General features: G+C 30.6%; 1 protein-coding gene across 1 annotated transcript in view; it reads right to left on the bottom strand.

Annotated features, from left to right (window-relative positions):
• LOC106467631 (SAFB-like transcription modulator) overlaps positions 1–17,640 on the bottom strand; it is a 46,937-nt gene that overhangs the window by 24,688 nt on the left and 4,609 nt on the right. Inside the window, exons 2-5 of the mRNA XM_013928002.2 lie at positions 16,066–16,165; positions 13,983–14,074; positions 11,210–11,272; positions 8,531–8,561 (exon numbers count right to left, since the gene is read on the bottom strand). Coding sequence (XP_013783456.1) covers positions 8,531–8,561; positions 11,210–11,272; positions 13,983–14,074; positions 16,066–16,165 — 286 coding nt within the window. The remainder of the gene's footprint in view (positions 1–8,530; positions 8,562–11,209; positions 11,273–13,982; positions 14,075–16,065; positions 16,166–17,640) is intronic.

The raw sequence follows: 17,640 nt of genomic DNA on the forward strand, positions 1-17,640 counted from the left end.
ACATCGAGGATTAACATAATAGTTGAGCTAATACCATGGTTCCCACGCCTTGGGCAGAATCACATTCCCCAGATCTTTTCCTGACCAAAATATGTTATCCCATGACAATTTTAACTATGCTAGTAATGCATCACTAAATTATAATATGTGAAATTGCAAAACATTGTTCATGTTTTGTTTAATAAACACAAGACAAGCTTATGTTAACAGTCACAGTTTTCTTAAATTTTATCTTGCAAAATTTCAATGAGATCAGTCGCATCATTCCTGAATTATTGATACTTTATTAGAACATACATAAAGGCAATTTATTTGTTTATGATACAGTTATCCCTTGTCATACACGGTTTTGAATATTCATGGTAGCCGCAGTCCACCCCTAAAACTAATGCAATGCTTGCACTGTGCCTCCCACGCTCTCACAGCATGCACCACAGCATCAAACACCTTCTCAGTCATTATTCAACCAGTGTTTCTATGCAGACCCTCTCATGTAACCTCTGCCTGCTTCCTTGCCTCCTTATCTGTGAGCTGTCCAGATGACCCTCCAGAGGAACACTAATCCACCATACCAAAAACATCATCACCTTCATCTTCGTCATCAACTTCAAAGCCACCGTCAATATAATCGCTATCTTCTACATCATAATTATTAAAGGCAAGTTAAGTAAAAGGATTTTAGTTTATGATACATTTATTTTACATTACTGTACTATATTTCTTTACTCGTTGTTTTAGTGTGTATTACTGTACATTTCATTATAAATTGTGGTTACTGGAATACTGTATTTTTGTGTGTTAACAACCTATATGTATAATCTTTTACCAATGATATTCGCGGTTTAAGCATTTGGTCAATTTCTAGAACCTATCCCCTGTGAATGGCAAGGGATAACTGTCTTACAGACTGATAACTTTATAATTTTAATTTAAATAACAAAACTGTTATTACAGCATAAGTAACACTACAGATTTTAGCTTTTGTGATTATTACATTTTGACTTTTAGTACATGGAAGGAACATGTCTACTGTTGTAAAATAAAATATTCTTTAACAAGTATGTTTCCCATATTTCAAATATCTATTAAAGTAATATTTTCTGATGTGTGCATATGCACAAAAATGTTCAAAACTTTCAGGTGCTAACCATACACATACCCGATATCTACAAACAATTATACGTTAAATAAATCAGCAACTGATTCTAAGCACACAATATTATTTCTGCACATGCTTTGAAGATGTTCACATCAAATTCAACTGTATCAAGAGTATTGAAATCATTGAATTACCATGACATTATATATCTTAATCAACTGATCACATTACTGAAAATATTTACAGGTTTATGCAAATTTTGTTCCTTTAGATGAGATTGCCAGATTATATTTAAAAAAAAACTAGGTTATAAATTCTAATTACACATACAAGACACTTCACATATGGAACCAGACCTGCTGATGAAACATCCACAACATATATAATTGCATTATACACTGTCACGACATACAATCATACTGGCAGAGACACGAATGTTACTGTATGCAAACATGTTCATCATCAACAGTGATATCACATTACAGTACAACACCACTCAAGTGTCAAGTTTTTAATTTTTTTACATAATGTTGCTTATCATGTTAAATAAAAATTGCCACTAAATAACACTTGCTAAAAGTACTTGGATTATTTTTATTCTGGGATGGTCCTTAGATTTAGATACGGTGGTAAACACTAACAAACCCATACTTGACCACGCTAGTACTATACCCTTTCCTCATTAATTAATATCTCTTATCTCAAGAGCATACCATGGTTTGAAAGTTCACAGTTTGAAAACTATTAATCCAATTTTATCCAGCTGTGCATTCTCATTTTTACCTTCAATCTTTATTCTTTCTTGCCCTTAGCAACTTGTTTGTAGCTTGATGAAAAGCTCCTTTTCCTAGTATGTTACTCAAATATTCATTGCATTATAGATTATTATGTAAAAATAATCTATTCAGTTATTTGCTGGCACAAGTTCAACTGTTTCTACAAAGATTCATGGATAATAAATAGTGCTATATTCTCAAAAACCCATATTAGTTACTGTCAATGAAGCAATTCTACATTTCAATATTATTTTAATTTTTGATTTTATTTTTCCAAAACTTATTATATCTAAGTTACTGATATAACACAACTGCTATCTATATTTGCTTAACTGTCACTGGTGATATTCTACTTGTCTCTTGGTCATATTGCATGTAAATGACATATTTCAAATCTATTTTACACAAATATGTCAATGACACAATATACCCAGGGTATTACATGTTCCTTCTATGACTACTGTCACTGGGGCTGCGTTATTAATACAATAAAATATGTAAGATCAAAATAACTTAATTAATGGAAACAACCTAACTGAGTAATAATTAACCTTTATATGGTGTTTTTAGCACTAATGTGCTAAAAGCATCACTTAACCCTTTCACTGTGACTGGGACGTATCCTACTGCACTGGGAAATATACATCCCAGTGGCAGTGAATGGTTTAATCAAATGAAATTTACCAATTCTTTCTGGTTTTTGTCTGTCAAATGAAATTCCCTGATGTTTTTTCGGGCCAGGAACAAAACATAAAATTCACAGACTTTTCCCGGTTTCCCTGACCCGTGGGAACCATGTAATACCCAACAGAACAATGAAAAAAATTTATGCATTTATGTTTTACATACCCTCAGAGGTGGACAATTGCAAAATCAGACATTCTTAAGTCATAATATTTCACTTTCAGATATAATAAACATTGCATAAAGAGCCCTTTTTAATTTCAGTTTTGATTTACTTTAATAATAAATATTCTAGTGGTAACAAAATTGCCAAAAAAAAAGATTAAATAATGTTACAACTAGCTGAAGTGAAATAGCCTCTAACTAAGAACTAAGCAGTTTGGATAAGACCACTTTATATCTATTTTTATGTCTGGCATAATGTTTTCTTCTGTCAGTTTTATTGAATTCCAAATGTGAGAAAAGCTAAAAATAATAGTTTGGACTGACAAAACTAAAAACCATTAGCCATATCATCTATAAAATTATTACCATTAAATAAATAAACATCAAACTGACTATTAGGTTATCAAATTTTGTGTCCACATTTAATGTGAATAACCAGCCTTATCAGTTAGTTGGCCATCAAAAACCGAGGTAATACTTACTTTATAAATTCATCAAACATTAAATATAAATTTTACTATTATTCTTAAAGAAAACATTTTTAGAAGCTTGGAGACTTATGCCTGTACACCTGTTTATATGTCTAATTAGCATATACTGGTCCTTTATTTTGCATTTCACATCACTTTTTCATTTGGACTTTTAAAGTGTGCATTAAAAACAAAATGATTTTGCTTAACCTTGTGGATACGGGTAGGGGATTCAAAGTGCACATGCAAGATCTTTTACAGTTACATTCAAAATTTAATTAAACAGCTTTATTATAAATTTATGTCACTAAACTCTGCATCAAAAACCTAGATTATAATTCAAATTTTGATACTTAAGTTCTAACCAATTGACTGCTGATTCACCGTATATGGTATGGTCCACTCTAGCAGTTGAATGCCAGTATATTGTATGGCTCATAAAAATTCTGTGCATGTTTAACTTTTTCACAATACGCTTGTGCAATTTGCTGACATCAAGTTGTGAATTTCACTTGTACAACAATACATGTGGTAATTCTGAAATTTCTTAGCATATCCTCTCAAAAACTGGTACATTTTGTTAAAGATCATAAGTATCTTTTACACAAACAATTAGTTTTATAATTAAATATTTTTATTAAAAAAATGTTATTTTTCTATTGTAGTTACTTGCATTTAAACTATTAACAAATTGAATGCAAGGTGATTTTAATTTTAAGTATAAAAATACTTTTCTTCGTCTTATAGTTTTCATATTTCATTTGCATAATTTCTAGAACCTCTTAAAAGGATATCAAAAGCTTTTAAGGTAAATATTTACGTTTTATTTAATTATTTCTTTTTACCATTGATATTAAAGATGTTTAATTAAGTTCTGAATGTAACAGTGACTAGCAGAGAAAAGTGTTTAAAGGGACTATTGTTGCAAAAGGGTTAATTTCTTAACTTTAAATATGTAAAATTCTCAATTTGCAATTCTAAGTAACATGATTTAGTAGCACAATGAATTGTCATTTATTTTTTTTTTCAAGTGCTTCAGATCACTCACCTAATCAGAAACAAATTCTAAAAATAATGACAAGTTAGAATATAGATTTTCAGTCTTATCTTCTTGCTTTATTGAGATATCACATTGACACACCCCTCCTATATCCTCTTGTCTTTTAAGTAGTGTTTGTTTTAATTTTGCGCAAAGCTACATGAGGGCTATCTGCGCTAGCCGTCCCTAATTTAGCAGTGTAAGACTAGAGGGAAGGCAGCTAGTCATCACCACCCACCGCGAACTCTTGGGCTACTCTTTTACCAACGAATAGTGGGATTAACAGTCACATTATAATGCCCCCACGGCTGAAAGGGCGAGCATATTTGGTGGGTTTAAGTAGTGTCTGTAATTCTCTCTGACATCGGAATTAGTAATGTTAATAACCAACAGAAACAGCAAATTGTAAACTACAAAGTCATACAATTATCTTTTTCATCTGAGCCATAAAGTTAATAATTTTATGTCAGAGTTTGACAGGCTTGGACTGAAGAAAATATTTCGAAAAGTAATGAAATTTTTTCCACCTATTTATAGGTTAGTTAGAAAGCCAAATAATCATAATAGTTTCTGCATAACCTAATGTAAAGAGTAATATGTTTTTTGGACTACAAACATAGAAGGAATAAATAGGGTTACAAAAGAGTGCATGCTGATTTAAAGCTAAGTTCTAAATTTCTTTTTTTTATGTATAATTATTTATTGTACTTTATTTTAAACAAAAGTAACTCAAATGTTAAAAAATGAAATCAAAATTTTTCTCACAAGCACTTCTAGAAGAACAAACGACGAAGTTAGACGTTCGTAATGTAACCTGAATTTTTTTTTACCTTAAACTCTCTGCACTTAAGCTGGGGGATTTATTTCTTGTTGCAGTTGTTAGATGTGGCTCAAAATTATAAGGCCTAAATCTCTTAACATAAATAATTGTAATTGTATGTTAATAGGTGCAGTTATTCTAGAAAAAAATATCTTTCTGATTTTATTTCATATTTTTCTGTTTTCACTACAGTTAATGTTAGGGTAGAAAAAATAAGATATAGTATAAAGTTTTACTGATAAAAATATGATATTCATTTAGGAGGTTCTAGAGGTTATGCAAATTATATATAAAGAAATATTTTTATTTTTAACATAAAAATCACCTTTCACTCAAGCTGACTCAGTAAAGGCTTCATAAATTCACAGACAGATCTTTAATACGATAATTTATCAAAAAAAGTGATTTTTTTTGTACAACAGACTTGTCATTTTTACTAATAGATTAACAAATTTCATAAAAACACATGTGGTACATTCAGAGTTAAAGTATATAATTTATTTATTACAAAGTCAGATAAAATGACCAAGCCCATAAACAAAGAGTTAATTGAAGGGAGAGCATAATCAAAACTTTTACTACGTACAAAACCAGTAAACCCTTTTAAGAATTTTATTTAATGGCTTCATGTTGTTTAGCCCTAGTTCCAAACATGAACTTCTGATGAAAAAATACAATGTGTTATGTTTACAGAAACAAAAGTGGAAATATTGTTTCTACTATCATTGAACACGTATTTAAGCTATAAACAGTCAGAGCAAACCATTCTTTCATTTTTCATTCTTAACATGTTAATCTCAGAATAGCAACTGCCAATTCAAACTTTTGATTCATATCCTGAGATGTGCACATCTGTATATACCTTATTGGATTAAACAAATTCTGTAATGAGTAGTAGTTTGGAAAACAACAATGTCCCTACAATACTTAAAAAAGTTGAGCATTCCAACTTTTATAGATTAGGCCCAAAATGGATTAATTGTTTATAGTAAAATTGTCCACCCCTGACCTGTAAAAATTTTACTCAGCAACTGATGGACTATGATAATGTAAACTACAATAAAAATAAAATATTTATTTATGGTTTAAAATTCTTATAAAATATATACTAAAAGCTTGGTGTAAAAAAGAAAAGGGGGGGGGGTAGTCTCTCATGAAATTTTATTTATCAGTTACCAGGAATCAAAAAGCTAGCATAATACAGGCCTCCCACCAGATCCAAGGCAAAACATGGGTTACATACAGGGGGGAATATAGTCAAAAAATAGGTCAAATAAAGGTAATGTTACTTGAAAAAAAAAAAAAAGACAACAAAATGAGAAAACTTACCTGTAGTATACAGAAGTTCCTGTAATTAATAATGTCTGGACACCTTACTCAGTCATGTATTCACATGGCAAAAGATTTCTATTCTCATGGGCACAGTAGAAGAATGCTGGCAGGACGATGATATAGGCATAAATTTGGATAACTTAAAACATGTGTATGTACCAACTTACACTTGTAACTCTACCAAACCAGTCTCAACTGACATAAAACCTTTAAGGAACACTAACCAGTTTAATTTCAGACGTACTAGTAAATTTCACCAGATATAACCTACTATTACTCATAACAACTAATAGAAAGTATGATGAAACTTTGTAGAGTGGACAGCAACTGCCTGCTGTAGAGTGAAAAGTAGAGGACTTCATCTTCAGGTCAGTGCGTGTAAGGAAGGTGTTGTTGGTCATTATAGTATTTTGATGAATTGTGGAGAGCGTGTTATGATTGGTTGGTTTATCCCTGTTTCTGATTGGAGGTGAGATTTCCCTTAGATTCAACCAATGGTAGCAACAGGTTACTCACCTCTAATCTGGAATCTCCATTTAGTGAAGGTTTAATTGTATTAATATAAAATGATTATTAAATTTTTTGTCAATGATGTAGTTTTTTTCCCAGTTTATTTTGTGTCCACAATGATTGAATTTGTGTTTTCACGGGTCTTGAACTGTCTTTATGTTCTTTTAGTCTTGTCGCGAGTCTTCTTTCCATTTCTCTAATGTAGGATTAGAAAGTAGTAATAAAATATATCGTTGTAAATACACGAGTTAAAGATATACAAACACGATGTGCTACACAACTTTCATGACTCATCACTTGTTGATGAGCTAAAGGAGAACACAAAATGTCCATTTTTAATGTAAGTGTAAGAAACAGCTAAAACGTATGAAAGGACATTCAAAACTTTCTCCGACATTATTCAAGACATATTTTATAACTTTGTTTATATGGAATTTGAAGTATTCTCAGTTTAATGAACTTTCTGACTAATGTTCAAGTATGTAAATTTCATATTGAAATTGTTTCAGCTTTACAATGAAGATCTTGAAACGAAAAATAGTTTCAGACTCAAAGTTGAATTGAACCTGAACAATCTCTTTTGCATACCCCTACTGACTATTCCTTCACCGGAATAACATGGGTTTACCCTTTTATTAGGAATTTAGATTAGTGTTAAGTAACTGCATTTATCCTTCATTTGGGCCCCAACTGATCTGTTATCCAATGATAAGCCAACATATACTTTCTTCATGTTCTGCCAGCACCTTCTGACTTCATGCCTGTAGATCTGGAATGTAAGCTTAAAACCACTTAATATTTCAACAAAAATAAGCCTTTGAAAAAAAAAAGTACATTTTGTGCTTAATGTAATAATTTCTAAGTGTGAAACTGTGAAATTTAGTGTCATAAGAAGCATTGCCACATGAACTATAGTATCTTTTATCATAAAAAAATGTTTGGCAATAACATATGGAAGGAAATATCAATTGCAGAAATTTAAAGGAAAAATAAACAATTTTAGGCCAAAATATGGGACTGGTGGGAGGACTGATAATAAGGTACAATAACTTGGCTACCATTATAAAACAAGATGAAAGAAATGAAACAGGAAAGTATAAAGCAGCAATAATCACATCTCCAGATTTAGTTTTATAAATTTCAGAGATCCAGGCATAACTGTCGGTTCTTGATATTGTAGATGGTCAACCTCTTGCTTCCTTTGTCCGAAACACACATGAATCTCAAAACTCAAGGATGTCTTGCTTGTTTCTTTTATTCACACAAAAGAAATGAGCTTCTGAGTGAAATTCTTTCAGGATCAAGAAAAGATCTGCCATTTTCAGGTTATTTAGAGCAAAAGAGGATCTTTCAGTAAGTGGTCATATGTATTCAGGATGATGTAAAACAAACCACATGTGCAAGAAACTTCACACAATCACTATCTTGCATTACCTTTAGTTTCTAAGAATAACATCACCACTAGGAATATGAATAAAAACTTTTTAATGAAAGAAAATGTTCAATAGCACCTAAAATTAAAAATTTATTTTTTTTTGCTTTTATAACTAATAAAAGAGAAATTCTCCAAAAATGTTTTTACATAATGAAAAATAAAAAGTAAACAAAAAACTAGCAATAAAGGAGACATCTTACCTCTGGATTTTACATCCATGCTGTTTTCATCCTGGATGAAGAAAAAATGAAGAACAAACATGAGAAAGGCTTAAGTAAAAAATGGCTTGATCATCTTCATATTTGAAATGTTTGTTTGTTATGGATCTTGCGCAAAGCTACACGAGGGCTATCTGCACTAGCCGTCCCTAATTTAGCAGTGTAAGACTAAAAGGAAAGCAGCCAGTCATCACCACCTACCGTCAACTCTTGGACTACTCTTTTACAAACAAATAGTGGGATTGACCGTCACATTATAACACCCCCATGGCTGAAAGGGTGAGCATATTTGATATAACAGGGATTCAAACCCACGACCCTCAAATTGCAAGTCGAGTGCTCTAACCACCTGGCCATGCCAGGCCTATTTGAAATGAATAAACAACCTTCACCAATATAAAAAAGCTGTACATTTTTCTATCAAATTTGTAAAATAATACAAGCTTATAATATATACATTATCCAGTTAATATTTTAAAAAACCCTAAAGCTATTAAAATACTTCCAAACTTCCTCAGAGAAAAATATCACACTCCAGCAGGGTTCGATTTTATCAGAGATTGTACGGGAGGCTGTATTGGTTGTCCAACAGCAAAAAATCTAATTACAAAAAATTTTGATGTTTTTATATCTTAATTATTTTCAAAAAGTACAATTAATATTTAAATGGAAATTTTGCATCTTCATTCAAATAATTTTTGACACTTTATTTTCCAGGAAGTTTTGTTACATTGTAAAAAATAAGCCCAAACCATGCTTATGCTACATAGTATCTTAAGGAAACACACGGTCAATAGCCTGTAAAACTTTTAAGCTGAACAATGATCTTGGCCTGCCCATAAAGTACAGCCTGTAGTAAGACTAGACTTTCATCGGAACTCACACATACTACAATACCATAATGCATACACAATGCTTGAGCCATGCACGTGTACACACAGCTAGCCTTATTTCATTTATTGTTATTCTGTTTCATACTGATAAAAACTTTCATAAAATTTTGTTTGTAGTTATTATTATTATTATGTTCTGTTTAATTTGTGGATTTTCCCACTTTTCTCATGGTAGCTAGGTCTTCCGTATTTTCTAGACTGGATTGGTCATGTCTGTCAAACGTTAGCCTTAGGCCTATATGTGCATAATTGAAGGGGTGGATGGGTCAGTGTTTCAACTGTGATGATTAACAATGATTGGATTTTGTAAATTTTATCGATTTAGTTCCTACCAAAGGTTTATAAGTAAAAAGATGAGATAGCCATTATAGAAATAAATCTCACTAAATATTAGTGTTATCGGCGTAAATTTTGTTACGATTTCCCACACATCACACAATACAATGTATGGTAATAGTTTCATTTTGAGTTTATTTATTGATTAAGTGTGTATATGTCTATATGTAATATATATATATATATACACACACACACACACTACTTAATTTTTTTACATTGGTTGAATGTTGATTTAAATACTAAACATTTTTTTACATTAAAACTTGTGTACTTTAGAATGATCACACCAGTGATTGAAACATAGTGCCTGTTTTAAAAATAGATCTTAATTACTGTAAAACCTGTAACTTGTATGAAAAGAAGTGTGGTAATGTAACTAACTGAACTATGTACACTTTACTGTGTTACCATACATGGCTGTTCACAATCAATTGTACTTCATACAAAATTTATGACAGATTGTCCAAGATAGAAAGTTTAGTGACTAAAACAGCATTATTAGCCAATCACAAAAGCAAACTTTTTCTAATGTTTTTATCCCCCTTCTGGTGGCTTGTACCAGCATTTCTCTTGTACACAGTACAATCTTTTTTAAACAAAAAATGGATAAAAAGAAATTTTTGTGATGATTCAAATTTTTGAGTTTGTACTTAGGGAATTTACCGATGATTTTGGTCAAGGATTTGAATTAACATTACGTGTTTAGTGTGGGCATGGATAAATGTACAGTAGACTATGATGCTGTTTTGAATAAGAGTCTATTCTAGGGCACTAGTCATTCGTTGGACAACAAGGGCTTTAAGTTGGTCATCTGAAGAAGTTTTTAGTCATCTCAGACAATCATTAAAATCGAGTTCTGCTTCAGCACACAACTGGGGTCGGATTCTACACTAAATGAAAACTCATGTACAGACATTCTTTGGGATCAACATAAATACAGAAACATGTCAATTACATAACAACAACAGACTACTGTATAGTGATGTGCGGGGTTTCAGAGAAATCAAAGCTATAATTCTCTGTAAAAACATCTTAAACATGGACTGGAAGATATGCATGATAAATTTCACTTTGGTGTACTTTTTTTTTCTAGACATTTATTTATATGCGAATGAAGAAAAAAAACATTACATGAAGAGGCATGAAAACAGATCATTAACCTTACAATTAATAACTAAGTATGCTACAAAGGTTGTTTTCTTTCTTACTATGCATCAAACATATTTTAGCTGATAAAAAAAGTAGCAAGATAATAATAGGAGAGGGTGATTAACATCCACTGAAAACTGATGAAACAAAATGTGAAATAAAACATCCCTCAATCTGCTTTTCTCATAGCCTTCCTTCAATAAATTATTTCATTGCAAAATAGTTGGGAAAAGCATGGATGCACCATTAATAAAATCTTAACACACAGTGCAACACTAACCTCAAATTTATCTTCATCTTCAACAGATAACTCTAGTGCATCTTCACCAGCATCTGCATTTTCCTACAAAAATAATTAAATAACCTAAACTTGCAAAGTTATACTGCTCACCAGCATGAAATTCATGGACTAAGTTTTTTACTTGTAATATGCATGAAGCATTTTTTTTTCAGAGGTACCCATTTAACACCATGAATATAGGCTCTGTCAATATGACAGACCTTGTAATGCACATCACAACCTTTTTTAGGATTGCTTTCAAATTTAATTATCAACATGTCAATACATTTGGCATTAAAATGTAGTTTATAAGTCAAATTTTAATATTATCTCAGTATTAATTTCTTAATTTCAAAATTAAATATTAAAAGATTTTAAACGTTTACTGTTCTGTCCTGCAACACACTTGTCCTCTGATCTCTCTTATTTAGATTTTATAGCTCCAACAATAAATCTTCTATGGTGCTTAACCAATTAAAAACACAAAGTACACATGTATACAAGGAAAAATAAAAAATCTGAACCTCCTACATTTTTTATTTGTTGATATATCAATAAATTTGTAAAATACACCAGAGGAGCACCTCCCAACTTTTCGTGAATTTCAAACAAATTATTCACTCATGCCTACTTGTACTCCTCTCTTAAGTCTAATGTTCATTTGTTTAGTTTTAGCAGGCAAGCAGTGGTTTACAAGATAAACCTTACATGTTTGGAGTAAAGTAATTGCTCCTATTTATAACTTAAAAAGCCAGATAAATTAATGTTAGGGCATTTTTTTCTCCTGAAGCACAGGCAACAGAACAAGTAGGAAGGTGCCCTGTTTACTGGGAAACAGAGACCTGTGTATAATTATCATGGAAAGTCAATGTTTCACTTTTGAATTCAATAGTCGTGGTTAAACTCCTTTCTGTGCATATCAAAAGATTTTACTGAGTTTCATTCAAAATTTAATTGACCACTTTACTATCAATGTATTTTAATGAAACTATTATTATCATGTACATTATAATTCAAAGTTGTTTATTATCTAAGCTTTAATTCCTTTATTTCAAAAGAAACCTTCCAGTTGTGTTGTCACATGACACACAAGCATTCACAGATCTTAACTTTCTGTCACTATTGCTTGAACAGCAGCACATGTACAGTATATGGATATGTCTAGACTGAATTCTACTCCTACAGTGATATTTACCCTTCCAAGTTTCAAGTTCATTTGGTCAATTCAGGAGAACATGAGAAATACATATTCTTACCCCCTGACAGTAGCCATGCCCACTTTCTATATTTAAGACTTGAGATTTACAAGCCACATGTACTTATGTGATGTACATGTTTATAACTAATAGAAAGAGCTAATTTTATACTACAATCTCTCAATTATTAAGTAAAAACTGGCATGTAGTATTCCTTAACCCTATGAATACCGGCTACTAATTTTTTTAGTAGGTAATGTTGTTCTCATCATATTTCATTCCAAAAATAAAACTAGTGGATAAATTGTTTAAAAATTGACAAGAACATTCCTAAAATAATGTAGTTCAGAAAAACAAAGCATTTAATTCTGGTTTTTCTACCATTTCTAATAATTTTTTTATTTAACATAATCACTTGCACTCGGACTCTGAATAGTTCACCTGCAAGATGAATTTTATATGAAGTATAAAAATACTATTTTTTATCTTGCAGTTTTTACGTTTCATTAGTATAATCTCTAAAACCTCAAATTAATATCAAAAGTTTTCAAGGTAAATATTTATATTTTATTTTTGTTTTTCTCTACTATATCACTAACTATCTATTATCATCAACAGACAGTGCAATAAAGTGTTTAAGATTAACAAATAGAAATATGTACTTACCTATCTTCGCAGAAATCCACTAGAAAAGTGGTATTTTTCTTATATGCACAATTTCACTTCTATATCTTTTCACTTATAGTTTATTTTTAATTTTCCTTTCAAATTCTTTGTCTACTATCCTTTATGCCCATACTTTAACTGCTGCCCATGGGGCTTTACAAAAGTATTTCAGCAGACTCTCAATAGAGAGACTGCCAAAACATCATATAACCATCTTGCATATAACCTTTCCTAATCCCGGCGACAAGTTAAACTGTTCAAATATGATTTTTAAAACATACTTTTATATTTTAGTTAATTATATAAGACCTAAACACAACTGTCTAACTATAACATATTTAGGTAAGAAACTACCGTACATGCTATAGTTGATCAAGCGGACAACAACATGAATGGCAGTTACATGTACACCATAAGGAAAACTGTGTGCCAATTTCAAATTAACCCTTGGTAGAGTATAGTGTAAACTGAGCTCTTTCTAATAACTATATACACTTGTGTCAACTAACTACATATACATTGTAGATCTCAAGGCAAAGTATAGAAGATGGACATGACAACTGTCAAGGATTGGAAAATTTATTTCTCTTTCCCAGTGAATACAGTTGTAAAACTTTAGATATCACATGTCAATTAGGTCAAACACATATAGTTAGCGTGTAGATACTCCTGTACATTGCCAGTGCATGTGGCTAAAACTGAACTGCTGCTTAAGTCGAGATTTTTCAAAGTACATGGATCATGTGACACAAAAGTGCAGTTCAAATATTTTGCTTGAACGACACCTGATGAATCTTCAAAAATTCAGAATTATTTCCAAGTTCCTGGCTGTCAAATGAGACATAGCCCCAGGAATAACTGTATATCGTACATTAAAAAACTAAAACAATTATGGACTTCAAGAGGCTTACTTTTTCATTTTCAGAAGCTTGTTTATCATCATCTTCACCATTGTCTTCTTGTTCTTCAGGATTAATCTCAACCCCTGTTTCATTCGGTTTTCCTTTACAGAAATTCAAAAATAATAAAAAAATGTTTTCACTGTCAAAGTTTGCATTCCATATGTGCAATTTTTTTCTTGAAAAGTACACATCCTTTAGCTGAACTTGTATGTTTCTCTATGTCCATCTCTTGTGTTCAACTATTTCAGTCTCCATAGAAGGAAATATTCTTTAAGTATACCAAAACACTAAAAATGTTTCTAACAGTAATCCAAATAATCAATTTTCTGGCTTCAGAAGAAGCAGAAAGTATTTTATTGGTAGCTCATCCATTTTACCTTTTTAATCTTTAAAAAATATCATAACAATTTCACAAGTAGTAAATTTTCAGAAAAATAACTAGTATGAATATTCACTCCTTTACATCAAAACTAAGAGCATTATCATCTTAAATTTTTAAAAAAAATGTCATAAAACTGAACAATTTTAAAGGATTTCTAGTGAAAAACTACTGAAAAAAACTCAAATTAAAAGTTTAATACATCATTCATTTTACTGAAAACTTACTACAGAGGACTTAAGTTACTATTATTTCATTTATTTAATTTATGAAAAAAAAAAAATTGTATGTCATCTGACAATCTTTGACATAAAGCATAGATTTTGTGCTCTAGTTACCAGCAAGAAAGTGTATCAATGTCATATTTCTATTTGGAAAATGCAAACCTTTACCAGTGACATGGACATGAAACTAAAGTAGGCTTTTACATACACATAAACAATGCATGGTACCTGGAAATTTAGCATACTGAACTTAGAATTTATCTTTAAGAATGAAAAAAGCAAATCTTTATATATAGGTTTTTAAGGAAATAAACAATATTTCATATTCCTTGTTTAGTGGGAACAAATATTTCAATAAAAACACATATTCAGCTAAACTGACTCAAAGTACACAAGTTAAAAAAAATACAGAAATTATTTAAGGAGAGGAACAGTGAAAGCAAAGATGTCAAGACATCAACAAAAACTTCTGTCATATAATGTTAGTTCAAGTTCGGAAAAAAATTTGCTTGATGGACCCAAACATAATGAAATTAAGATGTCTAACTTCATCATTTCCAACAGCTACAGATAAAAGTCTCATTAGAATTTAATTTACACCAATTTTCAATGTTACCTAAAAAAAAAATTTAAAATACTTAAGTCTTGACAGAAATAGATGCCAGCTGTATTCATAAGTTTCATAAAGTTTGAGAATAAAATATACATAAGGTGATTATACAATTAGAGCAACTTTAAATGGATTTCTTTATTATTGCACATACCAAAGGGTACATTACAGAAAAAATTATGTGGTGGCATAAATAATTATGTCTTAAATTAAAAGAATACTCCTGGTTTTAACCTTGTCTATGTGTAAAAATTAAATTTTTCTAAAGTTGTTTTTTTTAAAAAAAGGAATATCACTATTAATAAACACTAACTTCTTTTTGTTATGCACATGCTGGCACAATGCAATATCTGTAACAAAAATGTTACCAGTTTAAATACCACCTACTCTCATGTACATAGTTCAAAGCTAAATCTTTTTGTTTGGTTCTATGCTCAATCCATAGAAATAAATTTTATTATTTTATAACTAACAAACTGGTAAGCATGTTCTATACACAGTTAGCTTGTGATGATTGAAAAATAAATATCTCTCTTTAGTTTAAAATTTTAACTTGGTGTCCAATACATAATTAAGAGAAAAATAAAATAAACCCATTACAAATATCAAATAAATTGATTCCAATAATATGCAAGATAAAACCTGACAGAGAAAGATCCCTTTATTTCCTCCTTTTCTAGCACAGTTTTTGTGTTCTTTTGCCATACTACAACCATTCAGCCTAAAATAAATATTCATTTAGTGATTGTTAGTTTATTTAACTCATAATTTACAACTTCAAAATGGTACCAGATGAATGTAGTAGTGTAAATTAACTGTAAAGTGCTAGTCACCAAAGCAACTAGGAAAAGCTAATGAAAAATGAAACAGTTTACTTACTAGCTGACCGTTTGGCAGGAGTAACTTTCTTAGCTGGGATTCCTTCTGAAGTCACTTCAAAAAGGTAAGTCTCTGGGTCATGACCTTCCTCCTGCAATGCCTAAAATATTATAAAGTATAAAGTGTCTTTAATAGTAGTTATCTTGCATTCACAACGATTAGTTGCACATTTTATATTTTTCTCCAATCAAGAATAACTATAAAATAGTTAATATATGCTTCCTTCTTAAATCAGCTTTTAGACTGAAAAATCAGTTGGGCAACTGCCAAGATATCACACAGTTAACATCACTAGTGACAATAAAATTAAAAAAAAGGATCACTGATTTTTTTTGTCTTGTAACTTTATTGAATGTATTTAAGGCTTAATAACAGTATCTTGTTGATATCTGGTTCTTTGTTTTCTCTCAATACAGGCTTGGTCAATTTGACCAACCACATGACCTCTTTGTACTCCTTTAAAGTCTTTATAGATTTAATGCTTCTAACTTTTAATGTAGTGTGTACATCTTCACAAAATTTGGCAGTCTTTCACATACAAAAAAATCATATTTTTTTAGTGAAGTGTTTTTAATAAAATAAAGATCTGTCCATGAATATATTGAGTATTTGTTTTGAATAGTCTGTATGCAAAGTAATTTTTATGTTAAAATTAAAAATACTCTTCCTCAGCTCAAAAATCTTAAATTTCTTTTGTGTAATTCCCAAACCATCCTAAATGCATTTCAAACGTTTTTTTTCAGTAAAACTTTGTAGTTTATCTGTTATCTTCTCTACCAAATCTCAAAATGGAATTAGTCAATTCCACTGACCTCGTACAAAAAAACAAAAAATAATTCTAAATTACCCTTTTTTCTTTCTAGAATGACTTCAAATTGTAACGTGAAACTATATTCATTTATCCTCAGTAGCTCTAAGTTTGTAACAGTATACTTCTATTTAAATTAAATTTTATTGTTTTATTGCTCTTTAAACTGTGCAACTACTATCAGCACCATTATAAGTTGTAAATCACATGGAGAACATTCAGCTCACTTTACGCTAATGAATTACATTACCCACGAGCTGCCTACATGTGTGCCTCGTGAAACATTCTTATTATAATATTATTTATTTTACCTAATCTAATCTTAACTAACCTAAACAGATCCCTACATTTTACTTACTTTTATAATTAGACATAAAGAATAAACATAAAAAAACAAATAAAATACTTGACCAATCTTCTTTTATTCTTGCTGTCGTTTGTCAAAGAGAGTTAACCATATTTTTTTATACTAATCAAAGTAATGCACTTAACAATTTTTACTTAATTAACCCTATCGCTACAGGTATCCTTTATTGTGCACGACACAAGGTTTTAGTGTCTTACATTGAAAATTTTATTAAACTACTTTTTGAATAGAGTTGTTTATACATTGTTTAACAACAAGTAAAAGCTTGGAATGGTCTATTCTTTCATTGGGGTGTGTCTTGAGCCAGAAAAACAATGTTTAAACAACTCCACTCAATTTTGTACCAGCTGCCCAGTGTCGGCTAACAATATGCAGAATTAAATTGTGGCAGAATGCTACA

This window comes from Limulus polyphemus, unplaced genomic scaffold, assembly GCF_000517525.1.
Source record: "Limulus polyphemus unplaced genomic scaffold, Limulus_polyphemus-2.1.2 Scaffold81, whole genome shotgun sequence".
Taxonomy (NCBI): Eukaryota; Metazoa; Arthropoda; class Merostomata; order Xiphosura; family Limulidae; genus Limulus; species Limulus polyphemus.